The 25024-nt window shown below is 45.5% G+C and overlaps 1 protein-coding gene across 1 annotated transcript in view; it reads right to left on the minus strand.

The window, feature by feature from the left end:
* LOC149344130 (neprilysin-2-like) overlaps positions 1–25024 on the minus strand; it is a 195513-nt gene that overhangs the window by 11631 nt on the left and 158858 nt on the right. Inside the window, exons 26-29 of the mRNA XM_089547153.1 lie at positions 14088–14152; positions 10009–10112; positions 7662–7718; positions 1769–1876 (exon numbers count right to left, since the gene is read on the minus strand). Of these exons, the coding sequence (XP_089403279.1) occupies positions 1769–1876; positions 7662–7718; positions 10009–10112; positions 14088–14152 (334 nt within the window). The remainder of the gene's footprint in view (positions 1–1768; positions 1877–7661; positions 7719–10008; positions 10113–14087; positions 14153–25024) is intronic.

Here is a 25024-nt window from a genome sequence, read left to right on the forward strand (position 1 = left end):
GACGCGAAAGCTCTTTTTCATCTGAACGAAGGGCGCTTATCAACACTCAGCGTGCTTTATGCTTCAGCTTGGCGACGAAACTAAAAGGCCGCTGTGAAACTGAAGTGAAGCTGCTCTGCAGCCGTGCTCGCAGCAGTTCGGAACAGTTATCAAGATTCCACTCCGTGTATGTCAAGCGACAAGACTCCGAATTATAGGGATGTCCTTGGGCGGCTCATCGCAGAAGGAGATGCTAAAGCAACTGGAGTGGCCGGGACTTCAGTGGGCAGAATCATACGCGCCTACTGGGACGAAAGCCGGATCGAAGATGCTCCTCGCTACCTCATCAGGAAAACAAAAGAAGATTTGCAGATTGTTGCCTCAGCTAGTGATAACCCTTTCATAACGATAATGACCCATGTTCTCCATTCATAATGATAACGACCCATGTTCTCCGGCTTATCGCATGATTAGGCGTGTTCGGCATATCTTTCAGTTTTATTTCGTCGCTTGGTTGCTACAACGCTGTTCTTCGCAGCGTAAAATGCGAGCAAAACCGTTGGCCTAGTCACGCTGTCTGCTCGTCGAAACGCGATAATAAGGGGTGACGTCCTTAAGAAGGAACAGCTTAGCAGACGACGGCCCCAGCTGAGCGTGCTTTGTGACCATGCGCTTAGCCTCATCCTATTTCCAACTTCGCTCCGTCATACGGCGCTGACGTACAGAAAAGTCGCCGCTCGCGCACGCCAGCTAAAGATTTGGGCGCCTGTACGCTCTAACGCTGTGCTGAAGCCAGTTTGCGAGTGACCAAGCCAAGCAGTCGTACTCCAAATAGGACAGTAACATGAGTCGCGGTGAAAGGACACCTACATTTTGAGAAGGTGAGCTCGTTCAGGAGCAGATTTTCGCAGCTGGAAGCAAGGCATCGCTTCCAAAAATGGTCCGTTCAATGTATTCAAAAAGAATTGCCGAAGTTCCTTTCTGATAAATGTCGGCCGCTGCCGGTATGCGCCTATGCTATTTCGTGTACCAGAAAACAGGTTTGACTATAGATTTCCTTGGGTACTTCGGCCAAGGAAAAATCCAACTGTCGCGGCAGATCGCACTGAACCAGCACCAGCCGAAACAACAATTAGATCCATGCCACATTCTCCTCCTCCAGCGGTTCAGGCAAGCAGTTCAACTGCTCTTCAGGCAAACGACATGACACAAGCACTGCGTGGAAGTACGACAGAGTCGTCCACGTGACAGACTCCAGCGCTGACCTGACTGTGTCGGTTTTCGTGATTACTCTTCTTTTACGTGTGTTTCTCCTGTTGTTTTTCAAGCTGGAGGTGATGTTGTATGCTGCCGAAGTTTCACTTTCGTTTTCCTTACGGCCTGTACTATCTGCATCAGTACTTATCCGTCTTCTCTGGAATGCACATTCTCTTCTGGAAATAAACAGTCTAGCCTGGGCTGCCATCTTCACATCAGAACCGCCAAACGTTAAGGAAATTATGCTCCCGTTGTTGTTCCAGATCATATGCAAGAAGTGCACTGCTTAGATTGACCCTGTCCCAACTAGCCCAGTCACATGCCCTTCTTAGTTTTTTCAGACCCTTTTGACAAGAAAAATTCTGACCATCAGTAGAAAAAATGCGTATGTTGAGTACAGCTTAAAGAAACTTACATGGCTGGTCAAATTACTTGAGCTTCATGTTTAGTACCTTAGAGGCAATTTGCATGGCAGTACGGTGACAATCGCTAGTGAGACAAAACTTTGGTTGGGCTGACATGCTCGCCTCACCTGGGCGTAAGTGACGAAAAACATCTCATCAGCAGTGACGTTGGGGAGCCCTTCGAGGGTGTAGTCCACCTCCAGGTAGTGTTTACTGAAGAGCCGATCTTGAAATGTCTGCAACAAATGGATAGACACGCGAATATTTAATTGAAACATCCACTACGCTCATAGCTCTTCACTGTATTTTCATCTTAAAGAATTTAATCAAGAGTTTTTTTTGCGGCACTTCTTATAGCTGTGCATAAAGTTTACGTATTGCATTTTTACGTAACAAAATGACAGTGTCGTCCTTTCAGCAGGCCGCAAAAATAGCTGAGAAATATTTTCAACACCGTGGCATATTTAATGGCCACTGGAAGTGTCACGCAAGGAAAAAAAAATAGGTGGATGGTTAACCTACTCTGAAAAGTGCAATGCGATAATAGCAGAGATCCTTTCTGCGCAAGTACTCATTCCCCTTCATAGGCTCATAGGTCGCGGGGAGTCCTCATACACCTACTGGCGCAGTGATGCAGCGGTTAAGTGATGCGCCACTGGACATGGCTGGCGGCTGGTTCGAACACAGCTACCGTTGGAATAGGTCCAACCCACGTTCCTCTTCAAGCTCCCGTAAGGCTAATTTTTGCACCGACAATTCTTCCGGACGCTGACCAGCTCTCGACCAATAAGCTGAAGACCAGTGCCACGGTGGGTAGGTGGCAAGAGCATTGAATTGATTTCGATTAATTTCATTGCCACTGGTCATGGTGTCAAGGTTGCAACCTGCTTTGTAACGTTATAGCGTTAAAGAGTTCGTGTCTAAAAAAAATCAGGCGTCACCGTTGGTGTTGTTGAACGTGAGCAAAAAATCCAGGAAAAATCACCACAGAAGCAACATAGGAGGGAGGTGGGCCACCTAGGGCACGGGAACTTGCGGTGTGATCACGGCCTGGCCACCAGACTGTGAGGGTACTATCCACCGTGGATGGTGGCAATTAATGATTGGTCGCTCGGGAAAAGAAACCTGGGTCATCTAAGGCACACCGGTGGCAGCTCCTGCTACCCGGTGCAGTGGCGCGTCACTTAACCGCTGCACCAGTGTGCCAGGAGGAATGCGAGGACTGAAAGGGGTGTGTGAATCTAATATAGAGAATTGCAATTCTTGCACGTACGTGAATTGACCCACTGAAGCTATCGCGTCATACCCTTAAGGCGGAGCTTAAGTGTCCCCTCCAATTTTTCGTGGCACGGACGGACGCCGGATTTTCTCGTAACGGGATCTCTGAAGCTATCCCATTAATATTAGCAGTATTTATTTCTTTAATTACTGAACACCTCAACTCTTCCAATGAGAAGTGCAATAGGAGTAAGGTCCCAGGTAAGTAAAGAATTTTTTTTCACTGGTGTCCATCACAAGGACAGTTCTGGTGTGGAAGCCGATTTCAGCCTGCAGACCATTATAGGCGATTGCTGGTTGAAGAAACAGTGTACAAATGTTCTTATATTTTGCGTGATGACAATAAAAGCTATTGCATGACTGCGGCACTACGAGACGTGAAGCGTATTATCGATAACTGCAATAGATGAGCGATAAAATCCCTAAGATAGCCTCGAAGAGCCGCAAATCGGTGCAGTACGGCTGAAGAAGGCCAAAAACAAAGCGGCCCCGCTCTTTGTGTCTTCATCAACCACCCTGTGTTATTCTTGCAAACCTTCGGGCTTATCTGGTCGTAACAGGTGGCTCACAGCAATGTCCTCCTAAATCTCTAAGGGGATACAAGCCGGAAATAGTTCTTCGGATCTCCCGGTAGAAGGTTGGTTTCAGATTTCAATTCACAGAGGGTGAGAGGAGGAGTAATCCGAGTGAATGAAAATAATTTCTGAATTACCACGACTCTACCGTTTAGTCCAATAAGCGATTTGAAGGTGCCGAACTACGCATGTATAACGCAGCGCTGGAGCAATAAATGTTTCATGTAGGCAAGAAAGTTAAAGGAAGGAGAAGCTATCTTGTATGTCATGTTGTAACGAATATATAAGACACACTTAGCCTCGTTAATAGCGCCTAACACATGGAGAGACCAAGAGATATCATTTAATTTGTGAATGCCACACACAAGATGACACGAGAAAATAAGTGGCCAGAAGTACTTAGTGATATGGGGGGTAAGACTGCTGGCAATGAAAAAAGTTAATTCACCAATTCTTTCGACACTCAGAGAAATGAAACAGGCGCACAACAAGTCTCACTGAAAAGTAACACTGGAAGGCATGAACATCGCTGTTGCTATCAATACCTGCATGAGCAACAGAAACGTCGGCGAAAAGACGGATGTTAGAGGAGCTATGTCAATTGAAGATACTCTGTGGATATTACAAAACTTAGGAAGCCGACGACAATACTCTGAGACATAACTGAAACCACGGGGCACCTAGAAGAGGCTGTATATACTTATATTTCAAGAGTTGTACTTGCTGGTGCATATATAACCCACCCCTTATATAATACCTCCTGAATGCGGTCTTTAAGGTGAATAAAGTGAAGTGTAGAAGAAGTGAAGAACAAGCAGTATTAATAGCATTCACGAGTTCGCGTCTCTTCTCGCGAAGTAAACAATCTCGTCAAGCTGATGCGTATACAATGTAGACCTGGCAGCTTTCAAAATGGCCGCTTTCGGGGGCATACCACCAACCTCGTCAGAATCTTATATTATGGTGTCAGTTGGAATGTTAACATTCTCTAGTGTTTGAAGGAATCCCCTTAATCAGGAGCAAGTTTTAAAAACGTAGTAATTCCTCATTCATCGATACTCGTACGGTTAGAAATTGAGTTGGAAACAAAGAAAGAACTAAGAAAGACGGACTGTCTCGCCCTCCCTTTTAAGGCGCTAGGTTGCTTTGATCCGCGATAAACATACTCGCCCAGGAGCATGCTTTAGTGATTGTGTTCTTTGTGTTCTTTGTACATTGTGTTCTTTGTATTGAAACTTTCCTTCTTATCATGCTGTGTATGATGTGTCACACGTTGCAGGAGGTTGACACCTAGTCAGGCATGCTGTTGCCTTTTTGTCAACCTCCTTGACAACTGTATCGTTGTCAAAATAAACTTCAACCTTCAACCTTCAAAGCTCTATGCCTGTGCTTGTGTGGATGCTGATCAAGAAAGACTGTCTTGTTACAGAGCTACTTCACCTTCGGCGATCCCCCTCAGTATTGTATGAACTCCGTTCGCAGTTCGAGTTGTTGATCAATTCGGGCTCGCTCTAAGATCGGCTAGTGAGCCTAATTAGCTTAGTATGGAGAGCGACTGCTCAAATGGGCGCTGGTCCCAGGTTCGATCTTTTGAGAATGACCAATTTTTCAACTATGAAGTTTCTGTGACTGCTGTATAGCTGCTATTGCGGCCGTATGGCTCTCCTTGAATAGATACCAATGAGTAATAAATGCACTATTATAACTTATTGTAACGGTATGACGCCCCATTTCAAGACTAAACCTTTATGAACTGAGTGCTAGTTAGGAGGCAAAAAAATGTTACAATAATAAATGAGATTGCAGCCTGAGGCTGAAATATGCACTGCATTAGTTAAGAAAAGGTGCCTGTAAGTGATATCCAACAACGTTATATCAAAACAAGAATGGCTTTGCCCAGATTAAATATTTAAAGGCACGCTTAGTGAAAAAAATACTGGAAGATAGACTAGTAAATTTTCTGACACGTAAATTGTGTACGGTTTTTTGCATGATGACTTAAACTGATATGATTAAATAAGTTTGATGACACTAAACCGTCAGGGATTCAACTACAATAAAACTAAAAATAAATTCGGCAAGTGCGTAAACAACTCTTGAGCAAGCAGACAACGAAAAATGTAATTTAGCAGTCGTTCTTTCCCAAGTCTTAAAGCTTGGTTCGACAACGGTATAAAAAAGGGGAAATTAGTATTTCAGAGTAATCGGACTTATATACGTGTTAACGTGGAAATTAAACGCTTTGCTCGCCTATAAAAAAAAGAACCACTGTTGTTGTTTTGTGGCGATACTTATTCCAAGCTTTCGTGCTTCTATAACGTGTCACTTCAAGCAGTACTCGTTCATTTTTCCTATACGTGCTATTGGGATATTTCTAAGTAACGCAGAAATTATGGGCTTGCATACAAAGATTACCAAGGCATGAAAACGGATATATTCCCGTATTTTATTTTGCACAAAGATCCAGGTTTCCTTTGCAAAATCCTATGGAGTTAGCGTTACCTAATTTACATGATAAAAGAAACCAACATGAAATGCTGTTATTTTCGAAATCTTTCTGGCATCAGGTTTGGAGCACTTGTTTGTTACTCGAATTGCTGCATGATCACTGACGGCAGGAAACAAAGAAACTAACAAAGCTATCCAGTTTCGATATAAGTACAATGCGAAGTATATTTTTGGGTTGTTCTGGATGAGAAGTGCATATTGAACTGGGGGCACTGCGCTAAGAGACAAGGACAACACAAGTAGATGGGACGTGCGCAAACTCACAGATGAATTTCATTAGGATGAGTGACGAACTATACAAAATAATTAAAAAACGAGATGCTCAGAGGCCACTGAAAAAGAAAGTAACGTTGTCGTCGCACCCTGGCCTCTAGAAACGGCTCCTTGCAACCAACAAGCAAAACCGGTGGACCTCTAACACATACTTTGCTTTTTTTCACAATAACATAGGGGCCGCCACGGTGGCTGTGTGGTTAGGGCGCTCAGCTGCTGACCCAGAAGACGCGAGTTCGAACCCGGGCGCGGCGGTAGAATTTCGATGGAGGCGAAACAAAAAGGCGCCCGTGTGCTTTGCCATGTCAGCGCATGTTAAAGAACGCCGGTTGGTCGAAATTTCCGGAGGCCTTTACAGCAGCGTCGCTCATACCCTGAGTCTCATAGGGGCGTTAAACCCACCCCCTAAACCAAATTTACAGCTCCAACTGTTTCTTTGCGCGATGGTATCTGTGCCAGTAAAACATCTGAGCATAATCTAGAAGCGGAAGGCGCACCTTTCATTTTTTCACAGTCCCTGCAATGTCTAGCTATGTGTATATACTAGTGGGAAGACTGATGCCTAAAATATCCTAAACCGTACCATCTCTCCGGCATAAACGTTTCGAAATCGATAGGTTTCTTATGCCGTCATGTGTTTGTAGGCGCAAACGCGCCACCTTTTGCAGGAAATCCGCAGCATTCTTGCGCGCTTACCTCAGTTCAGTGTATTCTCGGAGCACCGTCAGAGTCTGTGCGCAACACCATCTTGCGAACACCACATTAAGAGCAAAGTACTGCGCCGAATGCTGCTCTCGAGAAATTGCCTTATTTTGTGTACGCAAGTATCAATGTTCCAATTAATAATTCACTCTCCTCGCTCGCCTTTGCCCTTTAACAGTCACAGCCGTATGATTTTCGCTCTGCGAAATCATGTCGTCAGCGTCATCCACACCCACCCACCCCTTGTGCTATACAACTTGCACAGCAGTCCTGCTGAAACTCAGATCAGTCTTGGTCGCAACACCAATACAAGCTTACAAATGATAGACCAAATGTTCATTCTTTCGTTCATAGGGGACTAAATCAAGTTTAAGTTTGGGGAGGTAACGTCCCAAAGCGACTCAGCATATGAGGGACGCCGCCGTAAAGGGCTCCTTAAATTTAGAGGAACGCCGTAGTAAACGGCTTCGGAGATTTTGAGTACCCGTAGTTTTTAACATACACTGACATCGCACTATACATGGGCCTCTAGCATCTCGCCTCCAACTAAATGCTACCACCGCGGTCGGGATCGAACGAGCGTCTTTTGAGACAGTCGCCGAGTGCCATACCCAGAGTGCCACAGCGGCAGCTCTTAGAAGCAGGAAAACATTCTATCAGCAATGAAGAAAGGCTCCTCACGTACCTCGAACGCCACGACGACTCCGGTATTTGCTTCGATTTGTGGAAGATTTGTGGCGTTCTGCAGGAATAGTGCCAGCAATGTAAAGCATTTATACGGACATTCGTGACAAGCTGTTTATAGCATATTGCTTGAAAATTAGTAAACAAGGCCAACTTTTTACTGTGAGGCTCAGTTGCTTGAGAGAGGTACAAAACTTTTTCCACGATCGTTTAGTAGATGTTTCGAACATTTATGCGGTCACTTCAAACACTCAAAAAAGGTAAAAATTAAGAGCATCTATATTGTCTTAACGCAAGAAAAATGAAAAAAAAAGAATTTTTTGTTCATTTTCCTGTAATTCCGTTTGATTACAATTGAAAAATAAACTGTGAGTAATGTAGGCGTCGATGAATACGTTCTTAGTTTAAGAACTGAGCAGCTATTAAGCTGCACACTTTGAAAACAGCGAGCAGTTTAGAGAGAGAGAGAGAGAAAAGGACGGAAAGGCAGGGAGGTTAACCAGGCGATGCCCAGTTGGCTACCCTACACTTGGGGAGGGGAACAAAGGGGAAAAAAGGAAAAAGAGCGGCAAGGAAATGAGTTTTCTAAGTGTCCAGCGACCACCATGTCACAGGGACAGAGGGCGCGCACTGAAAACTTAAAGATTATAGGCGGGAATGCAACCCCGAGTCCCTTAAGAAAGTCAGGAGCGCTTTCACCGCTTTCCGTTGTCTGGAAGGTTGAGCCCAAGGCCCCAGAACGTTAGACTCTGTTAAAGGACGCGAGTCCAAGCGGAGCAGAGAAACACTTAGGACACCGCGCTCTCGCTCAAAACGAGGGCAGTCACAGAGGAGGTGGCTGATCGTTTCGTCACAACCGCACTGGTCACACGCAGGAGAGTCAGCCATTGTGATCAGATGGGAATAGGCGTTTGTGAACGCCACTCCCAGCCACAGGCGGCACAACAGCGTAGTATCACCGCGGGGGAGGCCGAATGGTATGTGATGTTGGAGCAAGAGGTTGAAGTGATGCGAGCGGGGTGACCAACCTCCAGGGGCAGACCACGACGTTACAGTCAGGTTTCGGGCGAGCAGTTGAAGGTGCCTTGCTATGGAAAACAGAGGTGCTTCTTACCCACAGGTCATGCGGAAGTTAGGTTCCGAAAAATGTTTGCCTTAAATGCATATATTATGAGAGATCATGCTACTGCTTGATAAACTGAGGTTGGCCTGAGTCCATAGATTACCGCACTCTAAGGATAAGGGCGGAGCTTTGACTGTTAACAGAGCTTTTATAACCAACAGAAGGTAAAAGATTGTTTTACAGATGTCGCCATCACCAGCCGATTTCGCAAGTAGACTGCGGTGCGTCGAGACACACTCCAGGAATTGAATGGCAGAAGCCACGCTACGCAGCCATTAACTTCAAAACAGGGATGACACAGTCCTCCATTTAAGCGTCACGAGTTTAAACTCAGCTGCGGCAAAACCTTTCAATGCCATTTTGACACCAATTATGTTTATGTTCTGTGTAAAAACAAAGATATTGAGACCGATCCATAGAATAGATTTTTACGGAAAAGGAAAACTGGATAGTAATGTATTTAGGCCATTTTTTTCTTTTAGTCACAGTTTGAGCTCGGATGATATGGGCTGTTCGGACCGAAAGTTCTTACACCTGTAAGTTTATCCAAAAGTTCAGTCTTATTTGATTCTATTTTATTCATCATTAGTAAAGAGAGGAAAAATATATTTTTATGTTATAGTCCTACTGAGGGAAATTATTTGTACGTACACTTCACCTACTAATTATTGCAACCTACTGTGTGCAAATTTTACGGTAAACACACATTGGGTGGTGAAAAGCGCGGGTGGGATGCAAAGTGGCCTGCATCGGTGTACCTGCATGCGCCATGTTTTGCAGATGAAAGCACCAGCACTCAAGGCAGGTACCAGTGATGAACCTCTTATTTAACATCCCACGTCTCACATTTCAATAACAGTAAGCAAGATTCGCAGAAAGTTTGCACAGCTTGTACAGTACTTTCTTGGTAGTAAGAATACAACTCAAGAGCTAATACGCTAAGCTGAAATAATACAGCTATAAAGGTATATCCCAGTATATTGGCAGTCTAACTCCGCGGAAGAAGAGTCATTGTATTTATTTTTATTTGTAATTACCTGCTTATAATTGTATGAAAAGAGGGATTAGGCTCCCTATCAACAAGTCAAATTCCCACCTACATGTAGTTCACTGCTGTTTTCCAAGCGTACACAGTGTAGAAAGCTTGGAAAACTGGATTCCGATTTTGCCGATACGCAGTGATAGATTTCACAATTCAATATATTAATTCGAAGACACACTTTACCTGGCTCCCGTTTTTGTACTGGGCACTAAAACAGCTGCCGATTTCGGTTACTTTAGCAGAAGAATACTGGGTCCAGAAGAACTCGTAAGGTCTGAAGAAGTTGGCTGGAAAATGGAAAATAATTGCGCTCATTCCCAGATGAAAAACTCCGCCGCAGCAATTGGAGAAAGTTTTCAACAATGCCAGTGCCGCTCTTAAATCCTTCCACAACCGGTTCATGGAGCCTCTAGTGAAGGTACACAAGCTCGCTTCCTCTAGCGCCCAACTCTCTCTTCCCCCCCCCCCCCCCCTCGATGTTTTTAGGACGTTAGCACTGAAAAAACTGATGTGGAGCCTCTAAACGCCTGCCTTCGCCTGCCTGATTGTAACGGGCGATAAATTTAAACTCATTTATCTCGCGTCGCACCGACCGCTCATGGTCAGAACTGAAGCGCGCATTGACTGTAAAAAAAGGCGATCTCTTTTGCATTCTTAGTGGGCGTTTTGAGGCCCCCTATTCCCATATAGAAGTAGTTTTTTAGTCCTAGTGCGGCAGTGGCGTTCGACACAATTTACTAAAGTTCCATGATGCAAAACAAAAAAAGGGAAAATAGTCCCTTTAGCTTGCAGTTTAAAGCTGTTGGTGGGGTTAATACGCGGGCAGGATTATCCCTGCGTTTATATGACACTGGAAACGCGAGGACACCTTGCCTCGAGGACACCTTGACAAAAGTCTGAGGCTCTCGTAGTCGCATGACGCAGCACTGGCGAAATAGCTACGCAGGCAAAAAACAGCGAGTCATTACAAAGAATACATGTAGGCACATTGTGTAAAAGAAAAATGCAAACAATGACGCATATCCATATTGCAGGAAACAAGAATACACAACAGTATTCGCATATTATGCAGAAAACATTAACAGGAAAGCATACCGATCAAAACACAGCACATTGTCCCTGGATGACACTGTTGCTGGAGTTGCTGATAATGGGACGTAGTGTGTTAAAGCGAATTGCATTGAGATTAACGCTCTGACTGTCTAGCCAATAAAGCAGCCTTCACAACCTGTTTTGAATCAATTGTCTATACGTAGTTCTGTATGTTTTTACTTGCCTTGGTAGAGAGTGGGCAGGCAGGCGGGTTTCTTGACAACACAACCTCAACGAGGCAGGGGAAGCCTCACGGAGCTTGCGAACGTTTCGACAAGAAAAATTATCTTCGTCTGGGCAAAGTGTTTGTCACTGACGGGGTTTCAGTAGGGCCTACATTCCAAATAGGAAGCCCCGTTGAGGGGGAGGATTGTGTGAAGTGGGTAGAGAGTCAGGAATGGACGCATAAGCTAAGAAATCCTGTCCATCTAGCATGGCTGCTGAAGAGGATTAACCCGTTGACCTGCGAAACTGTTAAAAAATACACCAGCTCAGCAGAAACGAATCCTGGGGGCGGTGAAAATGGAGAAATAAGGAACATAGCCTAAAGGCTCTGTGTCCACGTATGGCAAGCTGTGAAAGGCGGCAGGGTATGACTGGCTCCTTTGACCTAAAAAAAAAAACTGTGAAGGAACGTAAGCTCCGCCGTAAGTTTATAACGCGCTAACTAACTGCCATATGTACTATCGCGCTCAATATTAGTTGCAACGCGCGGTCATCGACCGGGGCTCATTCCGTGGTGTGCCTCCTCCAAACAGTCGATCGGAATTCTGTGAAAAACTGCTGTTCCAGGAAACAACAGCTCCCCCGCTCAGGAAAAAGTTTCTCCCTGAATTCCGAGCGACTGTTTGGAGGAGGCACACCACGGAACGAGCCCCGGTCGATGACCGCGCGTTGCAACTCATATTGAGCGCGATAGTACAAAAATGGTCATTCTATACCTTCAATTCATTGATACCTGGGAGCACCCATCCTAATGCTGGTGCAGTGGTGAAGCGGTTAAGCGATCGGTGGAGCTTGTCAGAACCAGGTTGTTCTTCCCGAGCAAATTCTCGCGACCAATCTTTAACTGCCAGCTACCGCTCAAAATTCAGTGGCAATTTGTGATGGCGCCGTGAAATCACTTGGCCGGACCTTTCTACAATTATGGCGGGCTGCGCGAGGCCCAGCACAATATTGTGGCTCACGTTGGCCATAGGGTGGAGAAAAAGGTTGATTGGTTGGTTTATGGGGTTTAACGTCCCAAAGCGACTAAGGGTATGAGAGACGTAGTGGAGGGCTCCGGAAATTTCGACCACCTGGGGTTCTTTTACGTGCACTGACATCGCACAGTCAAGGGTTCCAGAGAAATAGTAGCAGGAGGTGCTGAGCGAAAGGGGAAAGCAGGGAAGCGTAAACGACAATAAAAAAAAAGAAGAGGACGGTTCGGGGGGTGCGTTGTAGTTTGAGGTTTGTTATGTCGAGCTTTGTAAGCTTTGGCAGGGCATGTAATGCGAAGGCAACATAACAGCTGGAGCTTCAGTGTAACGGAGTGGATTCCTAAAGAAGGCAAGCGATTCATGAGGTAGCAGAAAGTTAGGTGGGCGGAGGAGATTAAAAGAAGTTACCGGGGATACGGTCGCCGCAACTGGCGAAGGACAGGGTTAATTGGAGAGGCATGGCAGAGGCCCTTGCCCTGCAGTGGGCATAGTCAGGCTGGTGATGATGATGATGTGAACGAACTCATTGCTTATATTGTCGCATTATCTGTGTAGCTGATGCCAATACGGGTAAAAGTACCTCGGTTATTCCTCCGCCTCTCTTCGACAGGAAACAAACGACTGTACTTCCAATTGCAATGCTGAGAAGACCATTCTTTTGTGAAAACTTCACAAGTAGCAATGTGTGCGGGCGCCTCTTGTTCAAGGACCGGAATTGTGCGAAAGGCGCCGCTAAAAAAGGTTATAACATCCACTAGCCATGTAGCGTGAAGTTAATTTACCGTTTAGTGCGAAGTCTCATACCTGTCCATCTAGGGGCACGAACATACTAGGAGGCACATTTCCCTTCGGTAACCGGTATTTCCTCCTGTTTCTGATTTTTTTCTGAGTCCAATAGGAGTCTGAGATCAAATGGGGTCCTCCAATTACGTCCCCCAACATCAGGTGCCCCTGTGAAGTGCAAACTGCCAGGCCAATGAAATTTGTTGAAACTTGGAATCGTGATTGAAGGGCATTTACGCTTTCTTTATAAGCGACTGCAATGCGTGCAATGCTGTTTATCTGCTGTTACCGATAGCTAAACACTCCAATAATATCGCGAATAGAGGCGTACATAAAAAATCTAAATGTTGTGTCACCGAAGGTCACGACTTGTTTCGAAACGCCGCTTTCTGCCTCCAAACAATCGCATTCATTAGAGCACTGAGGCTGTTTTTTGTCCACTAAGCACTATGAATAAAAGTTGCGAAAGCAACGTCGTCATGCTTTCATGTAAATCACGTAAGCTACGGAAAGCCTATGATACGAAAATTAACTCTTATTTTGCGACTCACTATATTTATTTTCTTGGTTACGTTTCTAAGAAGCAAGCAAACCGCTTTATTGCTTAGATTCGCAAAAAAGGGTAAAAATTTTACATTATAAACGCATGAGTGTCCGTTGGGCATCTGATAGCTTTTCATCAGCTTAGCTCCAAAGTGTGACATGTGCAGCCGATAGAAAAATTAGCAAGCGGCCTTTTCTCTGTCATTTTTTTTGCTTGAGCATGATGCTGGAAAAATACTTTTACCACAGAACTGGCGTCGTGTGAAGTGTTAAAGCTTTAAACTGCATGGATAACAATTTTTATGAAGCATTTTTCCAACCGTGCAATGATATCCATGGGCAAGCAGTCCGCAAACGCCGTTTATTGATGGTTCCTGACGTAATACCTTGTGTTATACGATAAGCATCCAGCACAGTTGAACAACGAAAAATAATGACTGTCCTGCTATACTTGCTCGCGGAGCAGTGTGCTGTGCACACTGCCGCAGTTCTCATATGTAGCACACATATGGTTTATAAACAGCCAAGTAGATATTAAATATCCATGTGGTAGAGCTAGGCAGTCAAAATACATTTGCGAAACGATACATTGTCCCCTTTTATAGCGTAACACCATTTCGAGGCATTCAGCTCGGCTGCACGTACTTGTAAACGTAGCTCTAAACAGGCAGTGCGTGATCCGAGGGCCGATTCGTGGTATGTGGAACATCCTGCAATGTGCAAGGCAGCAAGTTATTCTCACACCTCGCGGATGTTAACATAGAATTAGCGCGTATCTCGGAAAAGCATTTAAATTTCTCTTTTCCAGTGCGAAACTTAATGCGGAAAGCCTTCAAACATTTGCAACAATTTTGTGCTTGCTACTCTAAATTTCCTGATCACGATGGCACTGAGTAACAAATAATGGAGCTACGCTCAACACATCCCAGCAGAATCTATAGTCAGGAAAGCACAATCTGCACTGAAGCCCCTTCGCTCACTCTGAGGGATTTTCAAATATATATTTTCTATTAATTTTTTATCCACCAAACAACCCTAATGCCTACTCAACGTTATTTGGTGATAACTGAAAATCCGATGTGCAGGTTGTAATGACGTCACAAGCTCACGTGACCTAGTTGGCGCATCTATGTTGCATCTCTAGACGATTTGCGGTGACGCGACGACGGGTTTTATGCGGAACAGGACCCCTAGCTCCGCCGCGTTAAAACATTTTGGACGGGCACTTAATTCTTAAATGGGCTCTGAAAGGTGCTCTCAATAAAGTTGTGGTATTCGTGGAATGGTCAAACGCGCCACTTCATGAATTACCTCCAGCAAGGATTTTTTAATTCGTTTTGTAAACGCTGAGTTATATGCAGCAGAAATCGAAGTTCAGCCGCGTCACTCCTTTCCTTCTCTCCTCACTCCGTCGGCCCGCGCTGCTGGAGGGACGCTGCTGACTGGCTGCTGCCATAGTAGCCTCATGACGCCTGAAACAACCTAATCAATGACCATCTCTGAACAGAATTACGTGCGATGGAGGAGAGCGTGAGTATTACAAAGTCTCCTGAAAGGACTAGCCAACCTTCTGCGTGTGGAAACGCTTTATTCGGCTAAGGTGTTCATTACGAGAGAATGTAGCGATTGTAGGATTTATGCACTCTCGTCAGAAGTCCCTCGGAGCCCCTTTTAGTGCATGAAGCGCTATCGTTAATATATTTATGCTCATATATGCGGAATTGGCCATTCTCTTCTATGGTTCCGCAGACAATACCTCTCCTGGCACAGTAATGCAACGGGTAAGCGACACGCACTCGGACAGGTGGCTCTATCAATCACAGCCACAGGTGGGGCTGGTCAAGCCCGAGTTGCTTTTCCCAAGCAATCTCTAGAGACCAATCATGAATTTAAATGCCATCTGCCACAGTGCGGTGACGTCCCAAGTTCAAAGAACCTTGGTGGCCCGCCTGCCACCTAGGTTTCTTCTATGGGGATTTTTCACTTAAGCCACCGACGATGTCCAGACTCCCGCTGGACGGGACGCTTAACCCTGTCTGGTAAGCATGCCGAGGCAGTTCTAACTGTCCTCCAGGAATATGCGACCGATCTCCAGTGAGGAGGTCGCCGAAAAAAAGTTGAGCGGACAATCGTTCAATTTGAAGCTAGAAAGCTGTGATACCAACTGGATTTGCCCTGGTTCATTACTTGGATGCTCTAACTTTAATAAGCGCTTTTACTCTGAAGCGAGTCTCCACGAACGCAACAAAAGTTCTGGGTGGTAAAGGTGAGCGGAGGTGGGTAACGGGGGTGGTGCTTCTGACAGCTGTCTGTCCCATTGCGTCGTGAATTCGATTTCACCGTCAGATTTTTGTTCCACTGCTGCGTCAGCTAAAGTGGTTGCAGGCCTTGTGGAGGATAAAGGAAGAGAAAGGAGGTGACTCGTCCAGGCTTCACAAAAATTATGCCGGCGATTCAACTCCGGGCACGTACTGCTAAAGAATTGACAGGGCACACAATTGCATTACGGGTTGGCGATGCGATTGCAACGGAAGCTTTGAAGACTTCACCAGAAACAACACCACATCCGGTCTGTTGATGTCCCGTACAGTCTGGAGATATCATTTACCCATTTACCCCTAGCCATATCGAATGCTTCGGTCAAGGTGACGTCATTTCCCTCCTGCTAATGGGAATGCTACGGTCTGGTGACCTTAATTCTCTCCAGCTAATGGGCGAATTTTATCACCTTTGACGCTTTGACGCATTTGGTCGCACCTGGAACTTCTAAAGCTATCACTTTAAAATGCATCTCTTAATGCCAGCCCTAACCCACATCCCTGTACCCTACTTCTTGTTCTCAAGAAGTCTCAACGCACCTGCACCATAGCGCTACCTACACACTTTACAACCCCCCCCCCCCCCCCCCCAGAGAAGCCCATTTATTACCAGAACAAAGAGGTACAGCCAAATAATGCCTCCACCAACCAATCACCTCCGTACTCCTGAAGCCAATACCCAATCCACCTATCCACCTTCACGCTCCAGAATGCCTCTTCCCTACCCATCCACCCTCGAGAAGCCACATCCGCCAGGAGCCTACGTAGCAGCAAAACGAAAACGCCATGGCGAATTCAAACCCGACGGCGCAATGCGAAACAGAGTAAGCAAGAGTTGAGGTAGAGCCTCATTCCGCTTGTCAACGTTTCGGCAAGAGGAATTATACTCGTTTCTGTAATGCATTAATTCTTGGCAGGGGTTAACTAGGCCCTTCGCTCCCAGGAGGAAACACTCTTGGAAAACGTGGAATTGAGATTCTGTTGACCAGGGATTGCGGCTGGGACACGTGGCATGAAAAATGACTGGTTCACGTCAACAATAATGGAGGCCGATTTGCGCAGTCGCCAAAAGCGAATATATGCGCTCGCATTGTGTGTTTCGCCATTTCTGCATCAATAATCAGTGCTACGGTAAGTTTGTTGTGGTGTGTCTTCTTTATAATGGAAACAAGGAAAGGGGAATGAGGGGCTCGTTATAAATATGACAGAAGCCAACAGCCACAGAAACCAAGGGGCACAGGGGATTTTTTTAAATTTATTTATCTTGTGGTGTTGATCAATTTAGAATATTACTGAATATGTTATCGCTTAAAGCTAATTGGTTAGAAAAGCAGAAGAAAAAACAACCACATGCGGCGGTGGGATCCGAACCCACCACCTCCGAATTACGCGTCCGGTGCTCTACCTCTGAGCTACGGCGACGGCTGTCAAATCTTGTGCTCTCGGGGGTATTGATGTTTACAAGTAACCTAACCTTGAGAGTGTTCATCAGCGCCACCCAAGTTCATAAGCGGCGTGCGTAGAACGTCCTGAGTTACCGCTGATGTGATGTAGAACGTCATCGAACGGAGAGGGTGGAAGCTGCGTGAGAACCCTCTTATGCTTCCTATGGCGTCAACGCTGCCAGAACCGAGGCCCTCGCTAAGCAATTAAGTAAGGAAAGGGGAATGAGGGGCTCGTTATAAATATGTCATAAGCCAACAGCCTCAGAAACCAAGGGGAACAGGGGATTTTTTTAAATTTATTTATTTTATGGTGTTGATCAATTTAGAATATTATACTGAATATGTTATCGCTTAAAGCTAATTGGTTAGAAAAGCAGAAGAAAAAACAAACACATGCCGCCGGTGGGATCCGAAAATCCCCTGTGCCCATTGGTTTCTGTGGCTGTTGGCTTCTGTCATATTTATAACCAGCCCCTCATTCCCCTGTCCTTGTTTGCTTAATTGCTTAGCGAGGGCCTCGGTTCTGGCAGCCTTGACGCCATAGGAAGCATAAGAGGGTTCTCACGCAGCTTTCACCCTCTCCGTTCGATGACGTTCTACGTCACATCAGCGGTAACTCAGGACGTTCTACGTCCGCCGTTTATGAACGTGGGTGGCGCTGATGAGCACTCAGAAGGTTGTAAACATAAATACCCCCCAAAGCAGAAGATTTGACAGCCGTCGCCGTAGCTCAGAGATAGAGCACCGGACGCGTAATTCGGAGGTCGTGGGTTCGGATCCCACCGGCGGCATGTGGTTGTTTTTTCTTCTGCTTTTCAAACTAATTAGCTTTAAGCGATAACATATTCAGTAATATTCTAAATTGATCAACACCACAAAATAAATAAATTAAAAAAATCCCCTGTGCCCCTTGGTTTCTGTGGCTGTTGGCTTCTGTCATTCTTTATAATGGGCCACGCAGGTGTACAATGGTCTAAGGATTAAGGACTTTTTGTGAAGCCTCGACGAGCCACCTCCTTTCTCTTCCTTCATCCTCGACAAGGCCTGCAACCACTTTGGCTGACGCAGCAGTGTAACAAAAATCCGACGGTGAAATTGAGTTCACGACGCAATGGAAAAGCCAGCTGTCCTTCAGAAGCTGCACCCATTTTACCTCCATTAGAAATTATAGCTGCTCTCATTCTAACGTCACCTCATATGTTGTTGTTTGCCGCCGTGGTGGCTTAGTGGTTGCGGTGCTGGGCTGCTGACCCGAAAGACGCGGGTTCGATCCCGGCCGCGGCGGTTGAACTTCTCTGGAGGAGAAATTCTAGAGGCCCGTGTACTGTGCGATGTCAGTTCACGTTAAAGATCCCCAGGTGGTCGAAATTTCCGGACCCTCTACTACGGCGTCTCTCATAGCCTTAGTTGCTTTGGGACGTTAAACCCCATAAACCAATCATATGTACAGCAAGGAAGCGTTCTGGCCCTCATTCTTTTTCTATATATATTAATGATTTAGCCAACTCTCTGTCGTCTCTAGTTATGCTAATTACCGACGACTGCGTAATATACCGTAAAAGTACCTTAATCACTGGCTAGCAGCGTCTTCACTCCTACCTGCATAGAGCAAATATATGCTGTTCCTCTTAGCTTATGTCACTTAATACTTCTGAAAGAGCGCTTGTGTCTTGTATATGCAGTTCTTTCGCATGCCTGCAAGTTGCTTTCTAAATAATGACGCTGCCGAACTGGGCACTACTTACAAATACCCCGGGAATAGCAGGAAATCAGATTTAACATGGCACCTTCACATTAAAATGAGCGATAGCATACGCAAACCGCTCTTTCGTCCTTCTAAAGCACGACGTCAAGCTGAATTCACCGCATCTGAAGGATCTGGCCTTCATCACACTCATTCGCCAGAAAGTCGGATATGCAATAGGCATTTGGGACCCCAGCCAAGCCTTTCTCATAGCTAATACTGAGTCTTTGGAAAAGCGTGCTGCGCGTTTAATTTACTTAAGACTACTCACAAACTTCCACTTTCCCTGCCTTAACAAATCGTGCCGAATTAGAAGACATGTTAGCACCGGAACCTCACGCAAGCGCTCTTTCATAAACTGTATCATCATCCATCGCATCACCGCGATTTTTTTACTCACCGTCAGCCTTCTCTACGGGTCTCGACCATGCATTCAATGTCGCACACTGTTCATCTGCATTTACAAATTTTTTCATATCAGACCCTATAATTAAGTGGCAAAGCCCACCACCGAACATAGCCATCAAACCTAACCGACCTAAATTTCATGACCTAATGTGCAGTGACGTTAGCAATAAGGAAACTTTTGTTTACAATTTTGAGCCTTCTACTCTTCAGATTGTTCTTGCTCTTTTTGTGTCCAAAAACGCACGCAGTTAGTTTTCTCACTGGTTATAGTGCGTTAGTATTGTATCACCTGACAGGGATTTATATTATAATATTAATTATTGTTTTTCTTTCCAGTTTCTTTTACAGTTTATTGCGGTTTAATGTCGCAAAGCGACTCTGGCTACTAGAAACGCCGTGGTGAAGGGCTCAGGAAGTGTCGACCACCTGGGGTTATTTTTTTATTCCTAATCCTTGGAATTTAAATTTAATACCATGTTATAAGAAGCTGTCAATTGTACGTTTTCTGTGCTCTTGTTGTTGGATGTATTGCATTGTACACTAACCCCTACCCCTTATATAATACCCTCTGTGAGCTCCTTTAGGGGTATATTGAAGTAAATAAATATAAATAAATATATGTATTGCTTCCCAAAAATGCATCACCATTTGAGACGAGCGCTTTTAGCGTCTAAAATCCGTGTTCGCATATAATGAAGATGCCGTGTAAGTAATGAAAGTACATCAACAGCTTTTCTAAGAATTTAATAGTTTATACTCCTGTAGCCCCATAAATATGTGTGCATAAGACGGCGCAAAATGGGTTCCTATACTAGTTCTGAATACTGTAAGGGAATGAGTATAATCTAACTCAAAATATATGACCATGAAGATTGACTTAACTAGGGAAAAAGACGCTCATTTGGAAAAGAAATCATTGGAAATGTCCTGGCTATGCGACCTGCATGAAATTAAGTGTGCCGGAAATCGAATTCTTTCGTAAAGACTTCTGGGAGTCTCTGGACGGTTGTGCAGCCTTTACTAACGACGCAGCGGCACCATCTGCTTCCCAGTTCGCTACACATGAGCAAACGCGCTGAGACGCCGGCAAACTGGCGCGAAGGAGCCCTTACATGCGGCTTGAACGAATATGGCGCAACGGCTTCTCCCAATTTTTTCCTTCCTCCATGGACGTTCTCCTCCAAATACAAGAAGATGTCCTGCGAAACGTACCTCGGACGGGAGAAAATGTCATCATGGCCCTGGACATCAAGGGGGCATTCGATAACGTCAGCCACGAAGCGATCCTTACGGGCCTAGACAACCTGGATTGCGGACGCAGAATTCACGGCTTCGTCAAAGCCTTCCTGTCCGATAGAACTGCCACCATCGGCATAGGAGACCCTCGATCGGATAAAATTCCCACTCCAAACAAGGGAACACCCCAAGGGTCAGTTATCTCACCCCTACTCTTCAACATAGCTATGATAGGCCTAGCTCGAAAACTAGAGAACATCGAAGGCATCAGGCATGCAATGTATGCTGACGATATAACAGTCTGGACAAACACAGGCTGTCTCGGAGAGAAAGAAGAAAGGCTACAGCAAGCGGCCTCTTGTGTAGAGCAATACCTCGCAGAAAGAGGACTCGCACGCTCGACCGAGAAATCGGAACTGCTGAGAGTCTGGAGAGGCAAGCAAAACCGGACCGTCCCAACCAACGAGGACCTAAAACTCAACGTCTACCTAGAAGGGACGCCCATACCCGAAAAGACAACAATAAGAATTTTGGGCATGTGGATTCAATCCAACCAGCGCAGTACTCACACTTTTGCCCTACTGAAAGCAACAACGCTACAAGTGGCACGCATGATCACACGCATTACCAACAGGCGACATGGCATGCGTGAAGAGGACACACTAAAACTAGTCAGAAGCCTAGTAGTTAGTCGAATCACGTACAGCCTACCCTACCAGTGCCTCAACAAAAATGAAGTACAACAAGCGGATGCCCTGCTACGCAAAGCGTATAAGACAGCGCTCCGACTACCACGCAACACGTCTACAGAAAAACTCATGGCCCTGGGATTACACAACACCTTTGAGGAGCTACGAGAGGCGCAGCTTGAGTCGCAAAAAACTCAGGCTGTTGCAAACAACGACAGGAAGAGCACTCCTGCAGAGGCTCGGATACCGCGAGCAGATGCGAGAAATGTCGAGGACGGCAACAATCCCCGACGAGCTTCGCAAGACCCTCAAGGTAGCGCCAATACCAAAAAACATGGATCCCAACCTCCATCGAGGCAGAAGAGAAGCGAGGGCCGAATTCATCGAGAAAACATACTCTCCTCAAGCCACGACCGTGTATACAGACGCGTCTTGGAGAGGAGGAGATACCAAAATCCAAAAAGATACCAAAAAGATGAATACCAAAATCGCTGTAGCGGCGGTGGTCGATTCATCTTTACGCGAAATGACTAGCGCGTCTCTCCGAGGCTGCACAGCTGCAGAGTACGAGGAAGTAGCCGTTGCTCTAGCGGTGGCGGAGGGCTATAGAACCGGGCGGTCATTAACAATACTCACGGACTCTCAAACAGCCTGCCAAAATTACATGAATGGCAGGATAGGTCGTCACGCGCTCCGTATACTCCTCGCAGCGAGCGACAGAATTAAAAACCGGGAAGAACAAAAGGACAAGATCCGACACAAAATTGTGTGGGTACCGGGGCACACGGGGGTGGCAGGGAACCGAGAGGCCGACAGGATAGCTCGAGGATACATTACTTTCCGAGCTTCCGACGAGACCGCGGAACTCGCGCCAGCACCCAGGGAATACTCGGCCATACTACAAAACTATAGAGGCAGAAGAATGCGATATCCCCCACCGCACAAATCTCTCAGCAGAGAGGAAGCTGTCACTTGGAGACAATTACAAACAGGCTCTTTCCCAAACCTACATAAACTAAACAAAATGCACCCTACGATATACACGAACAAATGTCCCTGGTGCGACGAAAAACCTACACTATACCACATCACATGGGCCTGTCAAAACATAAACGTGGTCCCCAAAATACAAAACCCGAGTGCGGAGCAGTGGGAGACTCTGCTGTCCAGCGACCGCTGCGAAGACCAACAAGGTCTGGTACAGCGAGCTCAACGGGCGGCAGTGGCCAGCGGAGCCCTGGACTGAGGGCAACCGACCACTGATTAGAGGCGGACGACTTCGACAGAGAAGGCTCCTGGGGGTAGAACCAAGACGTGTCTGAAGATGCCCCCAAACCGCAGGAAAAACCATTAGTGTAAATAAATTTTTCCCTTCCTTCCTTCCTTCCTTCCTTCCTTCCTTCCTTCCTTCCTTCCTTCCTTCCTTCCTTCCTTCCTTCCTTCCTTCCTTCCTTCCTTCCTTCCTTCCTTCCTTCCTTCCTTCCTTCCTTCCTTCCTTCCTTCCTTCCTTCCTTCCTTCCTTCCTTCCTTCCTTCCTCCATGGATGCGCTTCATCTTCATTCGGGTGTGCATTCTCGGTTAGAGCGTTAGAGAGACACCACTACCATCATTAATACGAATATTTATGAACAAAACAGAGACATCGAGTGTAACTAGTAGGCTATACGCTTGGGTATTGGCTGTGTCAGTAATTGACTCTATTGTTAAAAGAGAGTGTGGTGTGTCCTAAACAAAGGAAAAGAATCAGGCTCAAAATGTCTCCAAGGTGTTTGTGAGAGTGTTTGAGAAGTTGGAAGTGATGGGTCCGTCCGGGATATCTACTCTAAACAAGAGTTCTGCGGAATCTTTATGAATTTCAGGAAGTGTTTATTTGACGGATTTACCAAATTGTAACCTGTATGCATGATTACTTCTCAGGACAAAAGTGCCACTTTGCTCAAGATCCCATGGCTGAACTGTAGGGTGACACCGGTATCTAATTTCTTGTAGTGACAAGGATTGTTGATTTGCCTGCTGGATTATGTTTTTTTCCGCTGTGAAAACGACTTTTCTAGAGCCTTTTTTTTCTGTCTTAATGGCTATGTTGGTATTGAGCAAGCTATCCAATACCACGTAAACTGGTATGGAATAGCTTGCTCAGTTAAAGAAAGTTTTCACCTCTTTCGAACTTGCCTTCCTTTGTCTATAATTTCTGGTTTGGTTTGGCTCGTGGGGTTTAACGTCCCAAAGCGACTCGGGCTATGAGAGATACCGTAGTGAAGGGTTCCGGAAATTTCGACCACCTGCGGGTTCTTTACAGTGCACTGACATCGCACAGTACACGGCCCTCTAGAATTTTGCCACCATAAAAATTCTACCGCCGCTTCCGGGATCGAACCTGCGTCTTTCGGGACAGCAGCCGATCGCCGTGATCACTGAGCCACTGTGGCGGCTTCTGTCTATAATTTCTTCGGAGAGAGAGTTAATATACGTGTCCATTTCAGGGTTTCTTACCGCGTCTGTAGACTATATACTCTGGATGCTGCAGTTTTGATGAACACGTGTTTATACGTTTTAATGTCTGGGTATGTTAGGATTTCTGTTTGCTGTTTTTGGACTAATTACTCCTTAATACGCATTCTTCGAGCAAATTCTGTAAATCTCGATGAAGTTCATATTTGTGGAATGTATTGTTATTAGGGCAAAATGTGAGGCTTCGCTTCCGGGTCAATTTGTCACTGCAGTTTAGAGATTTCCAAAAAAATGACTACACTCCTTTCATCTTCCTGCGATGTTAACAGTGGACCTTCGGGCTCTATCAAAATGGAAGGCCGGTTATTTAGTTCTCTTGATGTCTCTCTTTTCAGTGGAAGGTTGTCTAGAATGTGCTCAGCCTGTTGTTTATGCTGCAGCTTAAGCACGTTTCTTGCCAAGAAAAAAAACTAGAAGTGCTTGTCGTTCGTCCAATTTGAATCAATTTTATCGAGTATGTCGTTAAGAAAATTTAGCTGCTCTTGACAATGACCCCTTAGCATAGAAATAAAAGGTAGGAATGAGTCATTTAAAACATCCCTTGATTTATTCTAAAGATCGAGCTGGAGAGCACCAAAGGAACTTGCGAGGTTAGAAGTTTTTTAAAGTCCTTTGGTATTATTCCGTAGTCCGAGAAATGTTTTAAGCCAGTAAACGGCTCTGTAATTGGTTTGTTTTGTGACTACTTTTGCGGCCACCCGTGAACCTCTCTTCTTGGGTTAGACATAGTTATTGCAACCAGTTTTGAGTCGTTTGTTTTTATTCAAAGTTGACCTCATGGGCGTTACATGTTTAGGTTTATTTTTGGTTTAGGGCAAAAGACTGTGGCGAGCACCATGTCGGCTCTTGTGTAAGTGCGTATCTGTCAGCATAAAGACAGTGCACTTTGACTTGGCGGCTGTTGCCTGTTGCGTGCCTACGTGGTGCTCTGCTTTCAAATAAAATAAATTTCAGCATGAACAGGCATTGCAACACTCGTGATGCCACAGGGTGCTAGAAAAAAGCCTGTAATCACTTGACAAAGGCCAGCAGCCCGTTCGCAATGCAAGCCAGCCGTGGACAAAAAGAAAGAAGTGAATTAAGGGAACTCCTCATAAACATAGCGACGGCTTTCTACAGGAACCACTTGTGTGCATTTCACGGACAGGATTAAAATCACGGGGACAAAATTGCATGTGTGAATAACAACTTCAGCAACTATACAGAGACTGTTCAGTAGATTAGTCTGACA

Source organism: Amblyomma mixtum, chromosome 5 (assembly GCF_055824585.1).
Source record: "Amblyomma mixtum isolate Tamu chromosome 5, ASM5582458v1, whole genome shotgun sequence".
Taxonomy (NCBI): domain Eukaryota; kingdom Metazoa; phylum Arthropoda; class Arachnida; order Ixodida; family Ixodidae; genus Amblyomma; species Amblyomma mixtum.